Here is a 22,089-nt window from a genome sequence, read left to right as displayed (position 1 = left end):
TCAGATTATACTCAACACAGAGCCCTCCAGTGAGTGGAGGTGAGGGCACAGGTGTCTGGAGAATCACTGGATGTCAATGCCGTGGTGATCTGTACCCTTCTCTCAGTTCCACCGACTGCAGCAACCAGCCATCAACTGGCCATAATAAGAAGTTACATACCAGGCTCACATCATTTAGATGCCTAAATTTAACTGAATTCTGCCCTTGATCTGTGCAGTGTAGGAGTCTACAGCTGAGCTAGTCACCCTCGTTTCCCTTGACAGCCAACAGGGAGAAACAGGCATTTTTAGGGTGTGATTCATTTGACCTATTTTAGCTACTACTCTCGGATGAGGTAAGACCCTGTGCTTGCCTGGCTCTCTGCTGACACCCACTTCCACCGGGCTGAATCACAGCCGGGCGGCTGCCAGGGCCGGCCCTGTCCCCAGCCCGGGCAGTGGGCTGCCTGCTGCTGCTGCTGGAGCCGCCTTGCCTGCGGGAGGAGACGCTCCGCAGCCTCTCCAGCAGGAAGCCTGTGTTCCCGGGAACATCCCTGTGCCGTGGCCTCCCCCCGGCTCGTCCTGGCCGGCTCATCTCGCCACAGCGTGGGGTCGGGGGCAGGACACAGCATCCCACCCTCCTTGACAGAGTCCGGTGACTCGCCAGGCATTTGTGCTTCCCCTGCTAGCGGAGAGACGGGCACTTCTTTTGGAAATTCACGCTATTTTCTGTAATAATTCAAAGCCCTTCCTCTCTGGTTCTCTGAGGAAGCCTGGTGTTTGAAGGCTATTCTTTTTTATTTGAAAAACTGCTCAAACTTGTTCTCATTTATTTCCCTGCAAGCTTACACAAGCTTTAAGAAGGCATCACACTGTTGCCTCTCGTGCAGCAAATCTGCTTGTGCTGGACAAAAGACCAGGCTATAGGCAAACCCTCGAGTGGACCTGACTTCAAAGGAGGTCTCTGTCACAGATGAGCATCGCCTGGAGCTTTCCTTTGGATCACACCCTGCTGCTGGTCTTAGCACATCCCATTACCCTGCTCATGTTTTGCTCTTCGTAATTACCATTACTGTGATTAGCACAGGCTCAGCCATGGGTTATCTTCATCTGGCAAGCTCAGCGTACATTTTAAAGCTGAGACCAAAAATGAAATGTGTTTCTTTACAGATGTGTATGGCTGTGTTCTGACAATAGCTGTGTAAAGTCCTGTGATAAAATGAAGCAAATGCTGAACTGAAAGCCCAGGGTGGCTTAGTTTTGCAGTTCCTTGAATGGGCTAACATGCAGAGGAAGGGTGAGGTCACTATTGCCTTTTATTGCAAAACAGGAGATGAAAATAAAACAAACCCTCAGCTCTGTTTTTATAGCTCCTTGGATTGAAGGAGAAGCTGAGCCAGTTTGTTATTGATAGCTTCAGTCCTCACAGAACCCCAGAATACACAGCTTTTACATGTAGTGCTATTGGCCCAAATGGGTTTGAAAGACATAAGAGGAGAGATGCTCCCCTGTCCCTACTTTATCCCTGTACAGAAAATTCCTGCCTCATGTAATTCAATTGTGAGTTTTGTCAGCAATTTTGAGAGAGCATTGATAAATTGTGCAAAGAGGGAGGTGAAGACATGCCCTGCTTCACAGAGGGGCAATGAGAATGATTTCTAAGCAAAATGTTTCATACAGACATCTCTGTAACTTCAGCCAGTGCTAAAGTTGGTGGGTTTTTTACAGAAGTTACTCCAGAAGTCTGGTGAATTGAGCAGAGAGTAACAATAATGTTGTCATGGGACTTTAAACCTCAGCATTAAACAGAGTATTCTAGCCCTTTTGCAGATTAGGGTTAGCAGGAGGCAGATGGTTTTGGGTTCAGTTATACAGGGCTTTTCCATGAAAGATTCCTTATTATGCTGTGTCCACAGGCATATTCCTTTCCTTCTGCTTCTTAATGGACACAGGGATCTGAGGGATGATGCAAGCAGGAGTGGGACCTACTCACATTGCCATTACTCCCCTCTCTCCCATTAGCTGTTGCCCAGAGCCCAGGCTGGAGCAGGAGAAGGACCATGCTGACCATGCTTCCCATCCAGGGAAGGTGCTGCCTGCAGGGCTCTGCTGCCCATCCAGAGCTGACAAATTAAACAATTGTGCTGAGCTTTTGTGAAAGGGGCCACATTCAGCCCTCAGTGACTTGAATGTCCTACTCATTTACTGAGCACATCATTCTTGCCCACAGTGTGCTTAGTAGAAGGCCAAATTAGCCACCATCACAAGTACACACAGCTCCACCAGCTGCTGTAAATGTGCAGCTCTTTTTGCCAGGCATGAGTTTGGCTCTGTCACTCTAAGTATAAAATTCAGGAATTAGCTTGTTTCTAACTGTCAGCACCTGGAAAACAAGCTGAGAGCTGCAAATCTAGCTTTACTCTGCTGTCTCTTTCATGATTATGTGGTTAAGCATGTAGGTGAAAGAACAATGTCCAGTTCATTTTCATGTGGTTTCTCATAGTGTGAGAGAGCTCCCACAGTGCAGATTCATGGTGTGGTACAGTCATGTAGCTTATGGTGGCTACAAGTGCTTGTGGCTATCCCAGTGCCACCCCACACTGGTCATTTGCTGAACAAACTACTGTAGTTTGTTATAACCTTTTAGAATTTGAAGGGAGAAAGCTTTGCCTGTGCATATTATAGATGCCTACTGCTGCTTGCCTGTAACTCTATGCTGTACTTATATGCTGTAATGTTATATTTAGTTTTCATAAGAAGACACTAATAGCAGTGGAGGTGTACTGAGAAACTGAGACAAGACACATACAGTACACCCAAACCTTATCTAATGCAGGCAATCCAAGCTCTCAGCTGAATGCAAGATTATTAACTGCCTGTCAAGCTCTTCAGCTCTCAGTACTGGCAGCATTTTACAATCAACATTAAGCTTGACAAAGCACCTGTGAATTTGCATTTTACAAATGGGGGGCTGCAAGAAGGGAATCACAAAGCCCCAGCCATCAAAGTTCCCCTGATTGCTCTGGTAAACTTGTGACAGCAAGGCCCAGACTTGTGAAAAGCTGATCCAAATGGAAAGGTGGGTCCAGACTCTGCTGGAGTAATTCAGCTCCCAACACATAGCTGTGGTTGCTCTCACCATGCACTAGAAGCCTTTTAGCCTCTGTGAAAATGGCAGGTGGACAGAGAAGTGTCTGTCCATAAGTCTCTTCTCAGGCAGGAGCATGTAAGCCCCAGACAGATCCAGCATGTTCCTGTTGCATGGTGTTCCTTCCCTGGAGAAGGGCAGGACAGGGCCTCTAATGATGTTGATACCAATACTGACATCTCAGCACACTGACTCCTTCCCCCTCTGCTCGTTTACATGTCTCTGCAGACTACCTGCGTGTTGTGGATATTTATATGTTCAAGGAGCCTCAAGAGATCAACAAGCAGGAGCACCACACTGACAAGTATTACAACCCCAAGCTGATAGTACGTCGGGGACAGGCTTTCCAAATCCAGATTGACTTCAACCGACCCTACAAGCCAGAAGCAGACCAGTTCTGGCTGGAGTTTTTGATGGGTAAGTGCCTGGCAAAGGCTGTGTCTTATCAGCAAAACAATGGTCTCTCATAAACAGGAAAACAGCAGAACTTGATAGCTGGGTTTTTTCCTGTTATGATTGATAAACCACAAGAACAGGCTTAGCCATAGGCAAGGAAGTGTTTTTCTAAATAGGGTTTGAATCCTTTCTTGAGAAAATCATTAGAATTTTATGTGAGAGAAGAAGGAGCAAATCTGGGGGTTTCTGTTTCGTAAGAAGCTGTACTTTTTTGAGCTTTCAGAGTTATATCTGGTTAATGCTGTATGGCAAAGCTGAAAGGTAGGTGGAACAGGAAACCTCTTTTGTTAGTGTTTAGGAGATGTAGGGAGGAGGAGTCTGTTGTTTGAGGTAGGAGAGGTGACTGTATGAACTGAGATAGCAAAATATTGATTGCATAAAGAGGGGAAGTTACACCAGACGGAGGAATCTTGCAACCTTTCAGCCTGCATTTACAAACAACTTGGTAGCAAGAAATAAAGTTCAGCAACTGTAATTTTGGACCAGAAACAGAATCATAGAATCATAGAATCACTAAGGTTGTAAAAGACCTCTAAGATCATTGAGTCTATATATTAGCCTAGCACTGCCATGCTTACTACCAAACCATGTACCCAAGTAGGGGTGATGATTCCACCATTTCCCTGGCAACCTGTTCCAATGCATGGCTACCCTTTCAGTTAAGAGATTTTTCCCAATATCCAATCTAAACGTCCTGTGGCACAACTTGAGACTATTTCCTCCTGATCTATTGCTTGTCACCTGGGAGGAGAGACCAACCCTCTCCTTGCTACACCCTCCTTTCAGGCAGTTGTAGAGGGTGATAAGGTCTCCCCTGAACCTCCTTTTCTCCAGACTAAACATCCCCAGCTCCCTCAGCCACTCCTCGAAGAACTTGTGCTGCACACACTTCCCCAGCTCTGTTGCTCTTGTCTGGACACACTCCAGCACCTCAATGTCTTTGTTGTGGTCCAGAACCAGACACGGGATTTGAGGTATGGCTTCACCACTGCTGAGAGACTCAGCACAATGTCAGAGACTTTCCTGATTTATTGCCAAAAGAGAAGGAGAGATTTTTTCCTCTCACTGAGCACTCTTCATCAGAGACCTAGGTGCTAAGGTACCTGTTGACTCACTGAAGGCAGGGGATTACAGAAGAGCATAACCTCTCTAGCAAAGGAGAAAATCAAAATGATTTCCTGCTATGCTCCAAAGATGGTCCCACCAAATTCTGGTCCCTACAACTCTGGGAAACACCCAGCTACAGCTAGATTGATCTGGGAGTTTCTGTGTTAAGATATCGATGTTCCCCTTATAAAGTCACTAAAGTAGGTTGTAATTGATGTTTTAATTTACTTTCCTGTGAGATGCAGATCTGAAATTTGTAACACTGAGCCTTTCTCATTGTTGAATTATGATGATGTGGCCATTTATTAGATTTGTTGCCTTCTAAAGCTAGATGCGCGTTTATCTCCTAAACATATGTGCAGTGAAAATGTTACTGTCTGCACATTTTTTTTCATGGGTCTCTTCTTTCTAATTTAAATTAGGGTTGGAAGGCATGTTATGACAGTCCAGTGAATGATTGGCTGAACAGCCACAAGTGCCTTTAAAAATTTAATATGCATAAATATCATTAGTTCTTTTGGGATTTAATTAAATTCAAGATTGTTCCCTTAATCTTTATATGTTTAAAACAAACAGCTGTATCAAGAAGATGTGGAAAATGGAACATTTGTTTTTTATTGCACTCCATGCAGTTTGCATTTGTTTTAATCAGATATTCTATATTGGAAGAAGAAAATTAACACTTCTTTTGACATTGCACAATCCACTTAAGAGAACATATTCACTTGTTTTTCTGTTGCTCTTTCCTAACACATCCATCCATGTTTTGTACCTTGAATCTCTAAGTATGGAAAAAAAATACACTCATCTTCAGCCACGGTAGGAATGGGGTTAATACAGCTGGAGCCAGGAGAGTCTCTACAATAAACACAGCTCTGAATGATTCCTTTGGAGCTAGCCCTGGGTGTGAGGTGGAATTCCCCTCCCTCTTCTTCAGTGTTGCTGTCCTTCCAGTGAAATGGGATGGGTGTCCATGCATGGTGGCTGACAATTGGCTGCAGATACAGGATAGTGTTCAATGCTATTGCCCTCTCCTGTTTTTTCTTTGCTTCTGGGAGCACCACTGCCCTCTTGTTGCGAGGACTTTAGCTCACAGAGATTCAGCTGGGAGGTGTTCAAGCTCCTCTTCTAGGAACTGGTCAACACTCAGCACTCAGCAAATGTTTCTCTTTGTGAACATGTAGTGAAAAAGCAGTATATTTGTTCTCAGAGGCTATCAATGGGAAACAAAACAAAAACAGTCCACAGGAGAGAAGGAAAATTCAGAAATTATGCTCTTGACTCTTGCTACTTCTCCTTTTAGTATCAAGTCCAATGTTTAATGCTGAGAAGAAAAAGGAAATTTCTCTTACTTAGGAAAAACTGCTGAATATCTCAGTGCTGTACTCTCAAACCTTTTGTCACAGGGAGATGTGGCCATTTTCATCCAGTTTTTTCCAGTTTGTCTTCCTGAAGAGCTGGCTCTCACCTCTCATTCTGCCTGAACTGCAGAACCCAGTCCAAAAGTCTTGCCCAGGCTGCCTATGAGCAAGGGAGAGAGGCAGGCACCTCCAAGAAGAGTTTAACTCTGCTGTATTAAAGCAGAATGAACTCTCCTCTGGATCTTTTTTTTTCTTCCTCTACTGACTGTCTCTCATAGACCAGACTCTGACTTTAAGAACACTGAAGGCAGGCAAGGTGAATCCTGCCCTTTGGTACTGTCAGGCAGAAGCTATCCCTAGGGAGTGGCTCAGACAACAGCCCTGCAGCAGAGGCAGCTTGAGCTCAGAGAAACTTTTTGTGCTGAAAGGAGTATACCTCCCAGGAATGTGCTGAGTTTGGGAGATTAAAGTGATGGACACACAGAAATATTGGCAGGCTGTTGTCAGATGACCTTTCCAAGGAGCACTCTGTGTGCCTGAGCAGTGGATTTCAAATGGTGCAGCAGAACTGTTGAATAGAATATCCTAGGTTGGAGGGGCCTCTGGAGGTCTCATCTCTAGCCCTTAGGTAGAAAAAACTAAAGCAGGTCCAGCTTCTCCAGCATCTCTTGGTCTTTCCCTACAAGCAGGTTTTGAGTATCTCTGAGAGTGTGGATATTTCCCCAAACAATGTGGACCAGGCTGTCCTGAACTGCAGAATATTTTGAGTGGTTCAAGATTCCATTCTCATAAGGTACAAAGTCACTCTATAGGGATGGCTGATCTTGTCTCACAGGGAATTCAGCTGGAGCTGGGAAAACTTGAAGTCTCCTTTTGCAGGTCTGTGCCTGCAGTGGGGGCTGTTTATACAACAGTGCCTATGAAGCTATTCAGAAGTTATTAGTTCCCAGCTCTGAGAAAGTTCCCAAAGTTGACATTAATCCATCACGGAATTTTTTATCCATTAAAGACTAATTTTGATCCTGAAAAATGTGACAATTGTAATGGATTGATCATGCAGTGTGCACAGAACTTTCTATTTCCGTTATTCCCTAAAATTTACTTTCCTTTCTCTTTTCTTTTTCACTCCTATTTTTTCTTCTTTTGCATCATTAAAAAGATGATTAATGAAGCAAGTAAAGCAAGTAGAGACTGCTTAATCCTTCTAATTGATAATGAATCAAGGGTACCTGGGACAAATACTTCTTCTCTCATGTGAAACCAGATCTGAAACACTTAGAAAACAACCTTTAATTACAATCCTTTTAAATCCACAGTCCATTTAAATACCATTTTCAGAGAATTCATGGGTCAAACTGTATAAAAAATGTATATATGCATGTAAATGTATATAATTTTTGTGTATATGTATATATATATATGTGTATATATAAATAATTCACCCCAATATCTTGAAAGTTACTTTTACAGACATTCTTCTGTGATAGTTCCTTATAACTGAAGTCGTTCTTGCTTTAACAGACTGTTTTCTGTAGAGTCATCCCTGATGGAATTGACTGAAATGCTAACATGTGAATTAGTATAATTTAGTTTTGCACATAATCCTTCATTAAATTAGGACCATAGTTGCCTGCCAAAGTATGGAACACAATGAATATGCCAAAAAAGCCACATGGAAAAATATCCACTTATAAAGAGTAATTAGATGTAATTCCAGTTCTTGTGCTGGACCTCAGCCCTGGCGCAGTACCTATAGTTTAAGAGCTGCTCTGTCACCACATATTTCCTTCATTTCTGCCTCCTTCCTGGCTTTTACAAGAGGAAAGGTGAGCATCACTACTTGGGTGATACTTGTTTCATTGGTCTGGGGCTGTGATGAAAAAGCCACAAGAAAAGTGCAGATGCTGTGCTTACATCTAGTTCCTTACTGTGGGATTAATTAATTAATTAATTAATTAGCATCTAGTTCCCCACAGTGGGATTAATTACAGTTTGTTTGGAGCCTCAGTGAACCCAGGGGACTCCTTCACCCATCTTAATCTGTCCTGACTCCTGCCTTCGTGGTGATGGGTATATTTTGTGCTTCTCTTCATTTTCCACAATTCAAGGCTTAGCCTGGCCAAGCATAGTTCCCACATGTGGGACAGTCAGTTTGCTGTGAGTGCTGCAAAGTTTCCACTGGCACTGCTGCACTGGCAGGGATTTCTCTGAAAAGCAGATGTATGATGAGATGGGCTTATACAGCCTTCAGTCTTGCTTTTAGTAGTAGTTTCCAGTACGTGGCTGTAAATCCTTGAGGGGTTGATGAGTTTATATAGTGCATCCTGACTCTAATGATGTATTTCCCCACATCCTCATAAATTGCTGTCTATTTGTGTTTTCCTTAAATGGCTTCATAAATCCATTTCTATTGGTCTAGCCCTAAATGTTATTATGAACGTTTTATTCATTGACGCATTTCTGGAACGACCATAAATTCCAGCCCCCCAGGCTACTGTCACCTTTCCATATGTGTGCATGTGTGGACACCCACACACCTGTCCATATGCTCCCCTCAGGCTTCTATAAATCATTGGCTTCTGGCCTGAAATCAGAGGAGAGACTTACTGCTCCTTTTTCCACAATCTTCCCAAGCCAGTTCCGGAGGGGTAGTTAGAAACACATCAAAGAAGCTAAGAACATAAAGATGGTAGAGCTGATCCTGTATGGCTGATTTAGGGGACACCAAATTCCCACTTAGAGGGATATCTGAGTTCAATTAAGTAACCAGAGGTCCAGCTCAGAATGCACACACCAGAATCAGTGGAGCTCTTCATACTGTCCTTCAGGAATGATCCCAGGATTATGGAGATTTTGATTATTTTTGTCTGGCAGTAATTCTGCCTTAGTGGGAAGTATTGCTACCTCTGCTGTCACCTGTCCTCCTCAGCAGCTGTGGGGCTGGGCAGGCTGTAGCCAACAGAGGTGCTGGAATATGAGATGTCCCCCAGCACTAGGGATGGGATGTCGAGCTGAGTTCTTACTCTGGGTACAAGTTGCTCTTTGGAAAACTTTGGATCTTCATATTTTAGGAGGTTTCTTGGCACTATCAAGAGAACTGACTGGTCTAGAGGACATACAGTGTTGGTAGGTAACTTGGCACTGTGAGTTTTTAGATCTTTGTTTCACAAAGAAGTACAAAAAATTGAGCAGATATACAGAAACTCCTGATGGTCTAAACTTGGAGTCTCATTTTGTGACAGAAAAAATAATTTATTAGCAGAGGAACATATTTCCTGGAGATTGACTCCCAGCAGACAAGAGACCTATTTGCCAGCTCTTAGCTAAAAACAAACCTCTCCACTTTCTGAACAAAGGCATTGGGGTATTTTTTTCCCCTTTGGAATTCCCAGCTGGGCCCCAGAGGAGCAGATAGGAGGGAGTCCCTGGAGGTAGTCTATGAATGCAGTATTTCATTCAAAGCAATCTTTTTTAGGCTGACTTTTGCACTGCTGCAGCAGCATCAAGTGGCACATAAAATCTGACTGTATTTTTTAGTTGTTTTACTAGCTAAGGTGTGTGGCTCTGATGTGTTTTACAATTGTAAAGTACTAGAAACATTCACTTCTGGAACAGAAGTGGCCAGATGTTAAGGATTCATAACTGGAGCCATGAGCAAAACTTCTTTCAAGATATTTACATTTACTTCTTTTCCAGTTTTATATGTAGCAATTCTGAGTTTGAGGGTGGGAGGAACCCATATGAGATGTTAGAGATTTAGGTATTGCTGCTTTTAACAAAAATTTTCTTCTTCTTCTCGCTTCTTTTGGTTGTTTGGAATTTTATTGGAGCACCTCTCCTGTTTATTTTTAATTTGTTTTATCCTGTATTTCATGTCATAGATCCCATATGCTAACACCCATCTCCAAGGCTGCTTGCTATCAAAAGGCTTACCTCTGCTACACTCTGTACTGGTGATTTCCAGCTTCAACTTATTTATCAACATATCACAATTAATATACTTCCATGGATGGTGTTGAAATAGATTTTTTAACCCTTTATATGAAAGAGTGTATCTAGATAAAACAAATGAACTTTTAGGAAAATTGTTAATTACTGTGTGTAATATATATTCCAAAGGGAGACAGATCACTTGACTCCTTGAAAAGCCAATCTTCCAAGGAAGGTTCCTAAAAAGACAAAGATACAGCTGAGATACAGCTTTGTTCACCTCCTTCTCTTCTGAGGGATCCCACTTCCATCAGGAAGGAAATGTTCTGTGAAGCTCACTAGATCTCTAATCTCTGTGCTACCAAACCTTCCCTCCTTGCTGCTGGAAGTAAAGCTTAGTTGTGTAGGACCTATCCAAGAGCACCTGCTGGTCCCTCCAGTGTCTGTGCCAACAGCACAGCACTAATTCAGCCATGGCATTTATGAGCTGTTTAATGCACACACACACACAGAGCAGTGGCATGTCCACTGGGGATCAAGGGGAAAACTGAAAACAGAGAGAAATAGGAGAAAACAGGAGCTTGCAGGGCCAGGATGGAGAAGGAGAAAGAGGAGAATAGTCCAAGCAAACCCTGGTTCTTGTTAGTCATCTGTAAAAAGCAGCAGCAGAATTGGAGAACTGGAGGAGGACCACTCATGTTTTGGCAGCTGAACTCACTGTACCTATCTGTCAACCTCTCTCTGTTGCTGTAAATCTCTCTCTGCTGTGGCAGTTTTACCCAGAATTTAACACAGCTTGCCTCTGTGTCTGATGGGCCCAGAGTTGACATGCTAGGGAGGAAAGGCATTTGTTGAAAATAACTCACTTTGAATGCATGTGTGTGGCCACAGTTCTGTGGTTTAGGTGGCTCATTATTTGGTGCTACATAAATAGATTTTGGCAAGCTTGAACCAATGCTGCAGTTTGCTCTTTGCCCCTGCAAAGTGTCTATATGTGACAGGGGACATCCCTTGCATGGCCACATCCACACACGCTGCAGTCATGGAGCCTTTTGCCATGCAAACATTTACTCATGTTTTTTAAACTTATTTTATTAATTCCTTTAATAACTACAGCAGATACTTTGCTCCTCTTTTCCTGGTGCCTGGAAACCCCAAGAAGTGTAGAGTTGAGCTGAGCTGCAACTGAAGAGGTTTAGGATATTAGTTTGGTTATCTGCAGAAACCAGGGTGGAATAAGAAAGGATAAGAAAGAAGTATCAAAGGACTGCAGACCTGTGCACTGTGCGTCAGGGGAAATAGATTTGTTTGTGCCATTCAACATTCTGTACAAGGGAGGTTTCTGTAAAATGTAATGTCTTCTGGCAGTGTTGTGGCTCAGGACCTAGCACTGAAATGCAGGGGTTGGAGGCCTGGGAAAGGAGAACTGTGAGTTCTCTCCTGTCCTCTCCTGCTTCAAAGGCAGGACAGTCAGCAGCTTCTATTCAGTACATGATATCTTTGAAGGAGTCTATAAAAAAATTCACCCAGTGCAGGAATCTCCAGACTTTCTGAGTTCACAGGCTGGATTTTCTCATTACCATGAGTGAGTTAGAGTGAGCAGACAGGGACATCCCAACAGCCTGATGTCACTCAACGATTTTGTCTGCCACAGAGCAATTGGCTGTGAAATGTCCTCATGTGAGGGCCAGGGCCTCCTACACCCAAAGCAAACGTGAGCACTGGGGAGTGAGGCAACCACAAAGAACTGGCTGTGGAGCATGGTTTAGGCTGCCAAATCCTGGAGCAAATCAGAGCTGGAGAGATCCTGAGCCAGCGAATGCTACTGGCATAATGTCAGCACCCTCCTGTCAGCATAAAGAGGGTTTATCTTGTCTACATGTCCCAGTCCTGATATGTACTCAAACTGCCTCCTGCCTCTCTGTGGGTTGGGTTAGCAGCAGAGACCCTTCAGAGAGTGCTCTGCCAGGCACTCGCAGGCTTTTGGTAATGAGTCTTTGGACTGTATTGAGTATTCTTCCTTAGAGACTCAGCCAGAGAATGAAATCACCACTGCATGTTACCCCTTCTGAGAAGCAGCCAGCATTGCAGATATCCCAGCTAGGAGGCAAAGCTGGCTCTACTTTTACACTGCAGCCAGAAATGTGTGCTCAAGATGTAGATAAAGGTCAAAAGGCCAAGCCATCCTGATAGGACTTCCCTACAGATTTGATAAACATAGTACTGAGCCCATGCAAGAATTATTTGGCCAGCAACCTTAGTGTGCAATGCCAAAGTTACTCAGCTTTATAGCACTCTAGTATCAAGACAACAGATGTGTGTATATGAGACTAGTGTGGCTGATGCTGTCAGATGTCTAGATGTGCATTTACAATTCAGCTCCACAAGCTCCTGACAGAAGTAACAATTCCCTTACTCTTTCATTTACACCCCATATTCTTCCATTTGCATTTGGTTTGGTTTGGTTTGGTTTTTGGTTTGGTTTGGATTCGTACTATTTCAGAAGATTAGGGAACCTGTCCTCTCTTTAAAGAAAATATTGGAAATTGCTCACTGTGCTCTTGAAGGCTCTGCCCATCTTCCCAAACTTCCTTGTGGTTTCAGAATTTATATAACCATTAGCAAGCACCAAATCATGATTGTCTGTCAGGACAAAAAATATTCTCTTGTATTTACTATTTATAACACCTGCAAAGTATCCTGACTTCTAGGATTTCCATCCCTGACAAATCTGCTATGTCTGTAAGGATGTAGAACATCCCTGATGCCCCAGAGCACCTTCTCCTCATGGGTTAGCAACCTAATGCAGTTATCTCTTACTCTGTGGGACCAGCTGTATGGGGCTCTGGGCTGAAAGAACCTTGCCTACTCCTCAACAGCAACTACAGCTGCTCCCCTGTAGAGCAAAGGGTATATTATGGTGTCTTGTGGCTTTACTTGTTTGGAAGGGAAAATGGGGGTTTGAGTTTTAAGAAAAAGTGAGAATACCAGAGGCTTGGTACTTTGCCAAACCTGCTTATGTCCTCTTTGGTACCAGATCCTATCTGGTTTCTGTAGGTAGATTTTCTGGGAAGTGGTTCTGCAGTCTCCCCATGTACACGTGGCATACACAGACATGGTGGTGCAAAGTCACTGCCAGAGCGCAGCTTCTGTCCCCAGCAGGCTCCTACACTGACATGCAGCTTCCAGCAGAGACAAGGATGTCAGTTCCTAACCATGTTAAAATAGTAATCTCTTCCCCCTCCCACCTTTCTGAAGGAGGTATGGGAGGTATTTTTAAAAGTAGAACTTGTTAACGGTTTTCAAGGATATCAGTTCAACTACTTGGTTTGCCTTGCTGCTTTGTTTGCGTGGACTGCTTTTTTTAGAAAAAGATTATGTCAAAACTAGAAGCAAAATATCAACTGTAGAGGCAAGCTGGGTCATACACAGTTGCACTACAAAGAACGTGTTCAGCTCCCAGATCTGTTACTTCTATAGGCTCTCCTCTCTACACTGGCTTTCTTTTGATGGTTTATATTTGAAGTGTCCAGTGCTCTATCTTCTAGTGTTTCCTATTGATTTTGCTCTCTTATTCTAGTCCTTTATTCTTCTTAGGTATTTTCCTTCCATTGTGTTCCTCACTGGTCTGAATGAGTTTCATGGGTTACAGCATCCCTGGCCTGCAGGGCAAAGTGGGCTATTTATGTGCACTGAATATCTGCAAAATGGAAATTCATGTGCTCAGAATAATCTCTTGGATGAAGCACAGTAGCCCCAGATTTCTCAGAAACACAAATGTCATGGCAGCTTGCAAGTTTCAGATTTAAAGCTGGAGTTGTCCTTTCCCAAAATGTAGCAATGTTCAGATCTGTGATTATCTCTCCATCGGTAGTATAAAAATAAGCAAGCAAGAAAATGAGGTTAATTTTGAAGTTCTTAAATAGTAGGAATGAAAAATATAGAAGTCTGTCCCTCCGTCTGCCATCATTGCTTTTCATTACCCTATTTTTGAATGAGAAAGTCTGACTTTCAGCCTAAAATATGAAATGAAGAGTAGATTTGAGAATGAGATAAGGAACTCATCCTTCTCACAAGTGTTTCTTCTGTCTATGCTTCTGGTTGGCTTCCAGATTTATTTTGGCTCTACCTCAGTCTCAAGGGGTGGAGCCTCACACAACTCTGAATCCTGGCACTGTACATGTTTACATGTAGCCTATCTAGTCTAGCTGTTTTTAGAGCTGGCAGAGTAAAATAAGCTCCTCTGGGGTGTGATTTGTCTTGCTGTGAGGCAGACTCTCACGTGCGGTGCTTTGGAGGCGTGTCATACTTCGGGACCCATTTCTGGCAGAAGAAGTTTGGCCATTCAGCCCCAGTGTGGTGGGTTATATTCTGGGCATCCAGAATTGGTTAATCCCTGAGGAGTGGATGCTCAGTGGGAACCAAGCACTGGGTATCTACAGGTGGACTCGTTTGAGTTTCTTTTATCTGTGTGGAATTCATGAAAGAGCGCTTGGTCTCTGCTTGGCAGTGCAGTAGTGCAGAGAAGAACAGAGTTCTGCTGTCCTAAAGGGCTCCAAAGCTGATGCCTGTGCCCCAGAGGGCACTCTTGTGCTAGTGACAATGGTGGTGGCTACATCTGAACTGGAAAGGGGCTCTTACCTAAACTCCTAAACTTACCAACAGTCTAGCTGGTGCTGTTGACACCAAGGCAAGGAGCAAGCTGGAGTGCAGCAGTGAACGAGAAAAGCCTGGACAGCCCTTTCTCATGCTGGCAGGGCTATCTGTGCTCCTGACAGTGTGGCAGTGCTCAAGCCAGTGAGTCTGGAGCTTGTTGGAGTGAGGTGAGTGAGGATGTGGGCACAGGCTTCCTGTAGGGGGCTGTTGAAGGTACTTGTGTGGCTGTGCTGTCGTTACTAAGCCCTGTGAGGGGCAATGAGAGAGTAGGTTATTTTTGCCCACTAAAGCCTGCCACTTCCATTGAAAATAAGACAAAAGGACTGCTAGAAAATTTAAAAACTGTCAAAGCGAGTGAACCTCTTCACTTCTCTTTCCAGGTCGCTACCCACAGCAAAATAAAGGCACCTACATCCCAGTCGTAGTAGGCAACGTGCTAAAACCTGGTCAGTGGGGAGCAAAGATTATCCACAGGGAAAACAACTCCATTCGAGTGTCCATCATGTCCTCTGCCACCTGCATCATCGGGAAGTTTCGCCTGTACGTTGCAGTCTTGACTCCCTACGGCATCCTTCGGACACGTAGGAATTCAGCCACCGACACTTACATCTTGTTCAATCCCTGGTGCCAGTGTAAGTAGCTGGTCAAAGGCTCACACTTTCTGCTGCTGGCCTCTTCAGGTTTTGGGTGGGCTGGTCCTGGAATGGGAGCATGGTACCAAGGAGGTTGGAGACATGTCAGTTTGGTCTGGAAAATTTACAGTAACTCTGCCAAAAGTCAAGACTTTCAGGGTGGGGAATAGCCCTGTGTGAGCAGGGCTCCATGCTGGAAACCAATGCCTTTGTTTCATCCAAATCTGCAGTTTCATGAGGCCAATTCTGTGTTTGCCAATTCAGGCTCCATTTCCCATAGTAAGCATACCCCAAGGCTTTACTCTGACTTCAGTGGGCAATGAGTCTCCAGTGCCTGTGTGTGCCTTAAACAAGTCAGTATGGGCACATTTTTTCCAGGATTTGGTGTGGAGCAGGATGTGTCAGCCTCACATACTCTGTTGACTTACATTGCTAATTGCCACATTTGGGACTGAACATCTGCAGTTAAAATGTTGCAGGAATTCAATGGGAGCTGCTGTTCCTGCACAGGTTGAGTGGAGTCAGCTTGCTGTGGCATCACTAGTGGTGCCTTCCTGCTGCTACATGACATTTGCCCTTATAACTTCCCCTTTAGTGGTGACTAATTAGCAATGGTGCCCTCTCTGAGGAACAAAACATTTTGCAAATGAGCCTTTTTTTATAATACAGTAGATTGAAGAAAAATTTTTTTTTTTTAGATCTCCCAGGATTCTTGGAAGAAATCAGGCTTTACACTGTCAGGGTTGTATTTTACCTAATGAACTCTGTGTCTGGCTTTCAGGAGAAGGCAAGGAGGACCAGAGAGGTTTGACTCAGCCTGCTGACAGGCTGTAGCACTGTAGCACAGATTGCAAGGCTCCAAGTCACATGTATTGCATTATATTTAGGTCACCAGCTAACTTCAATTTTCTCCTGCTACTCTTCCTTCATCTTTCCATTTTTTTACCACAGTATTTTCATCAAATAATCCTCTACCAAACAAGGGCCCTCCTACCAAGTGACAAGTAAGTTTAGCATTATTAGCAGAGCCCATTATTCAGCTGCACCACTGTCAGTACATAGAATGATTTGTGCTGGATTCATTACTTGCCCCTAGTCCGAGGGAATATAAGCAATGATTAGCTTATGCATAATTTAAGAAGATATAGATTAATGCTGAATAAAGAGGAGTTAGTTAAGTGGGAATAGGAGGGAAGGGCAGAGCCTTTGGCCCTGGCACACCATGAGATACTTCTGAAAGCAATGTAAGGTACCTCAGAGCAGTGAGCTAACAGTTTATACTGGGGTGTGCAGCAGAAGGAAAGGAAACATTGCCAAAACTATGGCCCACTGTGAGCAGACAAAACTTCTTTTGTTTTGGCATCATCAGACTCATAACTTCAGCCAGGGAAGTGCAATTCTCCACCTAAAGGTGTTTTTAGTCCTGGGTGTTGTAACAGCCAGCACAGTGATGCTGCAGTGCTCAGCACATCTTTGGAAAGATATAAACCCCAAAGAAAAATTTCTTAAATTGCCTCAGTTTGCCTCACAATTTGCAGACAGCAGCTGCAGCCAGGGCTGCATGCAGTCCTAATGCAGAGACAAGATATGATGTGGGGGGGTTGCCTACCCCACTGTGGTGTGACTGGGACCACACAAGCTGATGTGAGGTGTGAGACAGAGGGAAAATCGATCCCTACTTCACAACTCCTTGCCCAGCAACTCTGCATGCAGACTGATGCACCATTATTCATGGTATGTGGACACTTTTCTCTCCTGTATTCTCCCTCCCTCACACCTGAGCTGAATGAGTCCAAAAGCCAGCAAGATTAAAACCACAACATGGGAGTAAACCCACAGGGAGTAAGATGTGCAGGAGTTGCCTCCAATGGCAGGCATCAGCAAGGCTGATGAGAAAAGTCTCCCTTAGGAAAGCAAAAAAAGAGTCTCTGGGCAGCAAGGACATGCTGTGTGACCCCAGATCCAGGGCAGGCAACTTGGGGGCACATTTTCCTCTGCAGCTTATGTTTTCAGGTGTGTCTCAATGGCTTCAGGTCCTGGCTCTTGCTGACTACTGTGGTTTTCATTTACTGCTTGTTTCATTTGGATTTGGATATATCCTCATTTCTTGTTCCTCTTTTACTCCAAGGTACTTTGGGCTAATTGGTTCCTATATCTGTCTTTCCCTCCTTTCCTTGTGTTAGAAAATCAAGGACTGTTTCTTCATGCTTTATCCCCTGGCTGGAAAAGATTTTTCAGTGGAATGACAAAAGGGTAGAAAAACTGAGGCAGTTAAACTGAGTGCAGAGAAAACAATAGTTTGAAAATCTTCTAGACTTGTTTGCTGGGTTAATAACTAAGCAGAAAAGTCTGAGTGAAAAGCCTCATTAAAAAGAGAGAAGACTGGTGCCAGGAATGAATGGGGATTGTTATAGCAGGGAGCAGAATATGGGCTCCAGTGCCTGGTGCAGCTTTCCAACTCATCATTTTGGAGGAACATCAATATGTCAGTATGAGCTTTTCTTTCAGACAGAGGAATTTGTGCCCTTTCTTATTATTCCTTTTCTCACTGTAGTTCAGTTTTGACATATTTTCCCAGGCAGGGCTGTTTTTTTTCCCTGCTGCTTCAGAAGAAGTTTGAATGCTTTACCAGTCACGCTGCAGAGTACTTTGCTTCAAACATCATCATATGCTTTTATATATTTTAATCCCTTTAGCTACATTGAGGACTGATAACCAAGAATACTTTAAAGACACTGGACTCGATCCTCCAAAATTATATACACCAGCCCCAAACATCTGTGAATTCACCTAGCTAGTGGATTGAGATTTCAGTTACTCAGGGAAATTTTCATTGCTTAATAAGCAAGGTAAAGTCTGTGAGGAGAGGCAGCATCTTTTCTACAGTCAGATGACATGGTTGGATAAAACAGATGTGCTTTTGGGCATGCAGAGCTCTCTTCAGCTCTGGAACAGAAGATACAAATGGCAAGTAGTTAAGGATAACTTCTTGGAATTTAACTAAACTCTTGGCAATATCAAACTACATGAAAGCAGAGTAGAGCTCCTTTGATCTGGATACTGTGAGCTCTTTCCAAGAAGCTGTGAGCTCTTTCCAAGCAGGTGCAACTTTCTGCTAGGGAACATTAAGTGCTTATCAGGAAAAGACTTTGTGCTGACTTCTGTGACTCTCTCACAGGTGTAGGTGCATAGTGTAGCTGAGTAAGTTGCAGACCCTGTGGGCTGAGGTGTGCACCCAAGCCTCATGCAAAGTGGATTACATTTAAGAAATTAAGTATATTGCAACTTTATTGAGTCAGCTGCATATTTCTTCTGCTTAAATGTTCTAATATAGTGGCTGATTCTGTACTTGTCTCACATGTTATCCGTCATCCAAATTTGGCCCAATAACATTTTATTATTTTTAGAGGTAAATCTTAAATTCAATTGCTTGTGTCATAGATTCCACATGGACAAAATTCACACAGAGCTTCATCCTTCTGCTACATTAATATAGGCAAGTAGTGGCACTATTCAGGGCAGCATACTGATCTAGATCCTGAGTAGAGTGTTTTTTGTAGATAACTGCATTTAGCTTTTGCAGCTTGGGTTTGTCACAGCACTGTTCTCTTCCCAACGTGAGTCCTGGGGGTTTTGTGGTTCCAGTGGGATCAGCCTTACATTCCTGGATTCCTGCAGGAGCACACTGAAGGGAGGCTGGGAGCTCAGGACAAGCCTGCTGCTTCCCCTTCCATCTGTCTGCAGGTGCTGCTGTGCTCAGCTGTCACTCCCTGCATGAAGAAATGGCTTTTCCAGCCCCACAGGGTTACTGTGCTGGGGTTGGGGTCCCTCCATTCTGGGTAGAGTTCTCTTATGTTCATTCACTTTCCCAAATAGAAAGGGTTACTCTGCACTCCTCATGTCTTTAGCAAGGGATTCCTTACCCGCAGTGCTGTCTTCACGTGAAGTGTATTTTCACCTTACCCAGCTTCAAACAGAGTAGCACAGAAGCTAATTTGCTTCTTTGTAGCATTCCTGGTGTCTTTGTAAATTCCCAGGATAAAAGAAGTGAGTAAAAAACCCTCTGAACTGCTAGAAAAGAAGAGCAAACAAACCCAGCACACTTCTGTGGAATTCTTCTGTTTGTCAGATGTGAGCCTCCACTTGCACAAAATAATTAGGAGTTGCATTATGTAGAGCATGCTTAGCATCAAAGTAGTCACAAATGCCTCATATTTTCTTCCAAACAGTCTCAAGGGCAATGAAAGCTGTCAAAAATCAAAGCAGCTGGTTTCCCTGTAAAACACAGAAGACCTTTTTACCTTATCAAAAATACAAATATTTAAAACAATCGACAGAGAAGTTAATCAATTTTCATCTGATTTAGCAAAGTTCATGCAGTCTCAAAATAACATAAGCATCTCAATTGATATCAGCAAGATCAATGTTGATATTTTTAATCCCTAAAAGCAAACAACAGCTGTCAAGAAGGCATATGCACACACTTCACTGAAAGTGTAACTGCACAGAAAAAGGTGTGAATTCTCCTTCTTTAAATGAACTCTCTGTACTATTTGTACGGACAGACTTTAATAAAATCCAAAGCTCAGTGAGAGAATGCAGATAATCGTTCAGTCTGCAAATCAGGCAAATCCAGCCTAATGAAACATGATCCGTAATGTGTGAAATACTTTTAGTGGGATGCAATACAGAACTTGTTGGGCAACAAAAAAGTCACAGTTTCATAAGTATGAGAGTCCCTGCTTGCATAAATGGCTGCAGCCTTTTCATTCACTGTCAAGTTCTAACACTCTCTTTCACCTCATAGCCTCTGAATATAGTAAACCCATGATCTTCCAGTTTGTACCTGGGTGCAGGTTGAGGCTGACTAGGTCATGGGTAATGAAAGGCTTATAAAGCTCTTAATAGTTCAGCCTTTAGAAGCCAGGGGAATACAACCCTGCCAAGAACAAGAGTGGTCTCAGACCTGTCTACTTTAGGTAAAACTCCATGAAACCTGCTGTTCCTCTGCCTGCTCTGAGTCATATGTAGTTATCAGAGCCTGTGCAGCAGCTGCCATAAAGCATAAGTAACTTTATGACCAAGCACTGATCTCCTCAGTGCAATTCAGGCTTCCTGTATTCCTCTGCTTCTCCATCACTCTTTGCACACCAGTGTGGAGATTATTATGTTACATATCTAGGCATAATCCCTTATGTACATATATAGACACAGAAATATAAAAATATCTTAAGGGAAAACAAAATTTCCAGAAGGGTTGGGTGTATATTGGCAAAGCCCTTCACCTAACTGAGGCCAATGTGAGTGTCATCACTAATTTTCTTTTTCTTTGGCTCAGATTTTAGCTTTTTTTTGGCCAAATTGCAGTTTCATGGAGAAATTAAGAAGCTTCTGAGGATGAGGTTTACAAGAAAGTGCAAATCTGATTTGCATTTCAACAAAACACAACAAATCAATAGGCTTTTAAAAGTTAAATGATCTTCTGGTAATTTGTAGCGAGGTGCTGAAGAAATCTACTATAGCAGTAGTGAGAGTAGTTTTGTATTTGCTCATATCAAACTGTTGGAAGTTCCCTTTAATTTGCTGTCTGGGACCACAGTACTGATTTCCTCAAATTAATTAATTCCCAGCTATTAATTGTTAATGTGTATCTTTTAGTCTCAAAATGCAGGCATTGGCATGGGAAAGAAACCTATTCTAGCATCACAGCATCATGGACTTCTTCATACTTACCTGTGAATGTCTGAATGGTTTCATGTCATTCAGGGTTCCTTTTGAATGTTGATAATTATATTTAATTATAGTAATGTTATTTACATATGTAAATCATGTTTGAATTCCTCCTCATATTTCCTGATTAGTCAAGCTATGTGGGGAAGGGATACTGCAGTCAATAACTTATGTACAAAAAAGGCAATCAAACATTTATCTTAATATGTTATAGAAAATGTATTCCATTTTTTAATGTACTACAGATTTTTCTTTAGATCTCCTGACCTGAGCTGTTTTCCATTAGCATTAATAGGTTTGAAATTGTTCTTTGATCTGTTTGTACAGATACAAAATTGCATCACGGTGCTCCAACTTTTAAATTAGTTGTACACAGTAATCATAAAATTCTTGATGTGACATTTTAATCATACTCTACAGATCCTGAGAAAACTGGCAGGAGTTGCCAGCACTTTTCCATCTTGCATGTTTTCAAGTTGTGTATCATATTCCTAGCTAGAATACCTACCTTTTTATCCCTGTACTCTGTTGAAGCAAGTAATGCTTTGTTTGATGGAAGAAGGGTACTTTTTGTACTCTATGGGTACTTTTTGTATTGTATGCTAAGATGTTTTATCTGAAAATGAAGCACTTGTACTAATATTTATTTTTGGTAAACTAATGCAGTGGATGCTGTGTACATGGATGATGAGAAAGAAAGGCAAGAATATGTCCTGAATGATGTTGGTATTGTATTCCATGGAAACGTCGAGGATGTGAAATCAAGAAGCTGGAGTTACGGGCAGGTGAGCTGGTTAGATCTTCTCTGGCTGCTCCCAGTAGGACAGCAAATGAGTTTAATTGACACCAGACTGTGGTTGAGACTGTGGGCTCTGGAATGCATTATTGGTTTCTCCTTCAGAAAGATAAGGGGTATCATTTTAAAATTGTATGAAGTGGATATATGCCTAATCCAGAAAAGCAATGCTATAATAGCTGATATTTAAAGACCTTGTTTCAGGGGTATATTTCAGATACTAAAAGGCTGCTTGTTGGAAGTTATAATCATTAGCTGAGGTTTCCACAGGGCAGAGGTATTTCTGCTCCTGCA

The 22,089-nt window shown here is 42.9% G+C and overlaps 1 protein-coding gene across 3 annotated transcripts in view; it reads left to right on the top strand.

Moving 5' to 3' along the window:
• Positions 1–22,089, top strand: part of F13A1 (coagulation factor XIII A chain) — a 58,921-nt gene that overhangs the window by 3,646 nt on the left and 33,186 nt on the right. For all 3 annotated transcript variants that reach the window (XM_056483750.1, XM_056483749.1, XM_056483751.1), the window contains exons 3-5: positions 3,356–3,544; positions 15,018–15,269; positions 21,666–21,784. In XM_056483750.1, the coding sequence (XP_056339725.1) occupies positions 3,356–3,544; positions 15,018–15,269; positions 21,666–21,784 (560 nt within the window). The remainder of the gene's footprint in view (positions 1–3,355; positions 3,545–15,017; positions 15,270–21,665; positions 21,785–22,089) is intronic.

Source organism: Oenanthe melanoleuca, chromosome 2 (genome assembly GCF_029582105.1).
Source record: "Oenanthe melanoleuca isolate GR-GAL-2019-014 chromosome 2, OMel1.0, whole genome shotgun sequence".
In the NCBI taxonomy this organism is placed as follows: Eukaryota; Metazoa; Chordata; class Aves; order Passeriformes; family Muscicapidae; genus Oenanthe; species Oenanthe melanoleuca.
The sequence above is the reverse complement of the archived record's forward strand: the minus strand, read 5'-3'. Positions and strand labels throughout refer to the sequence as shown.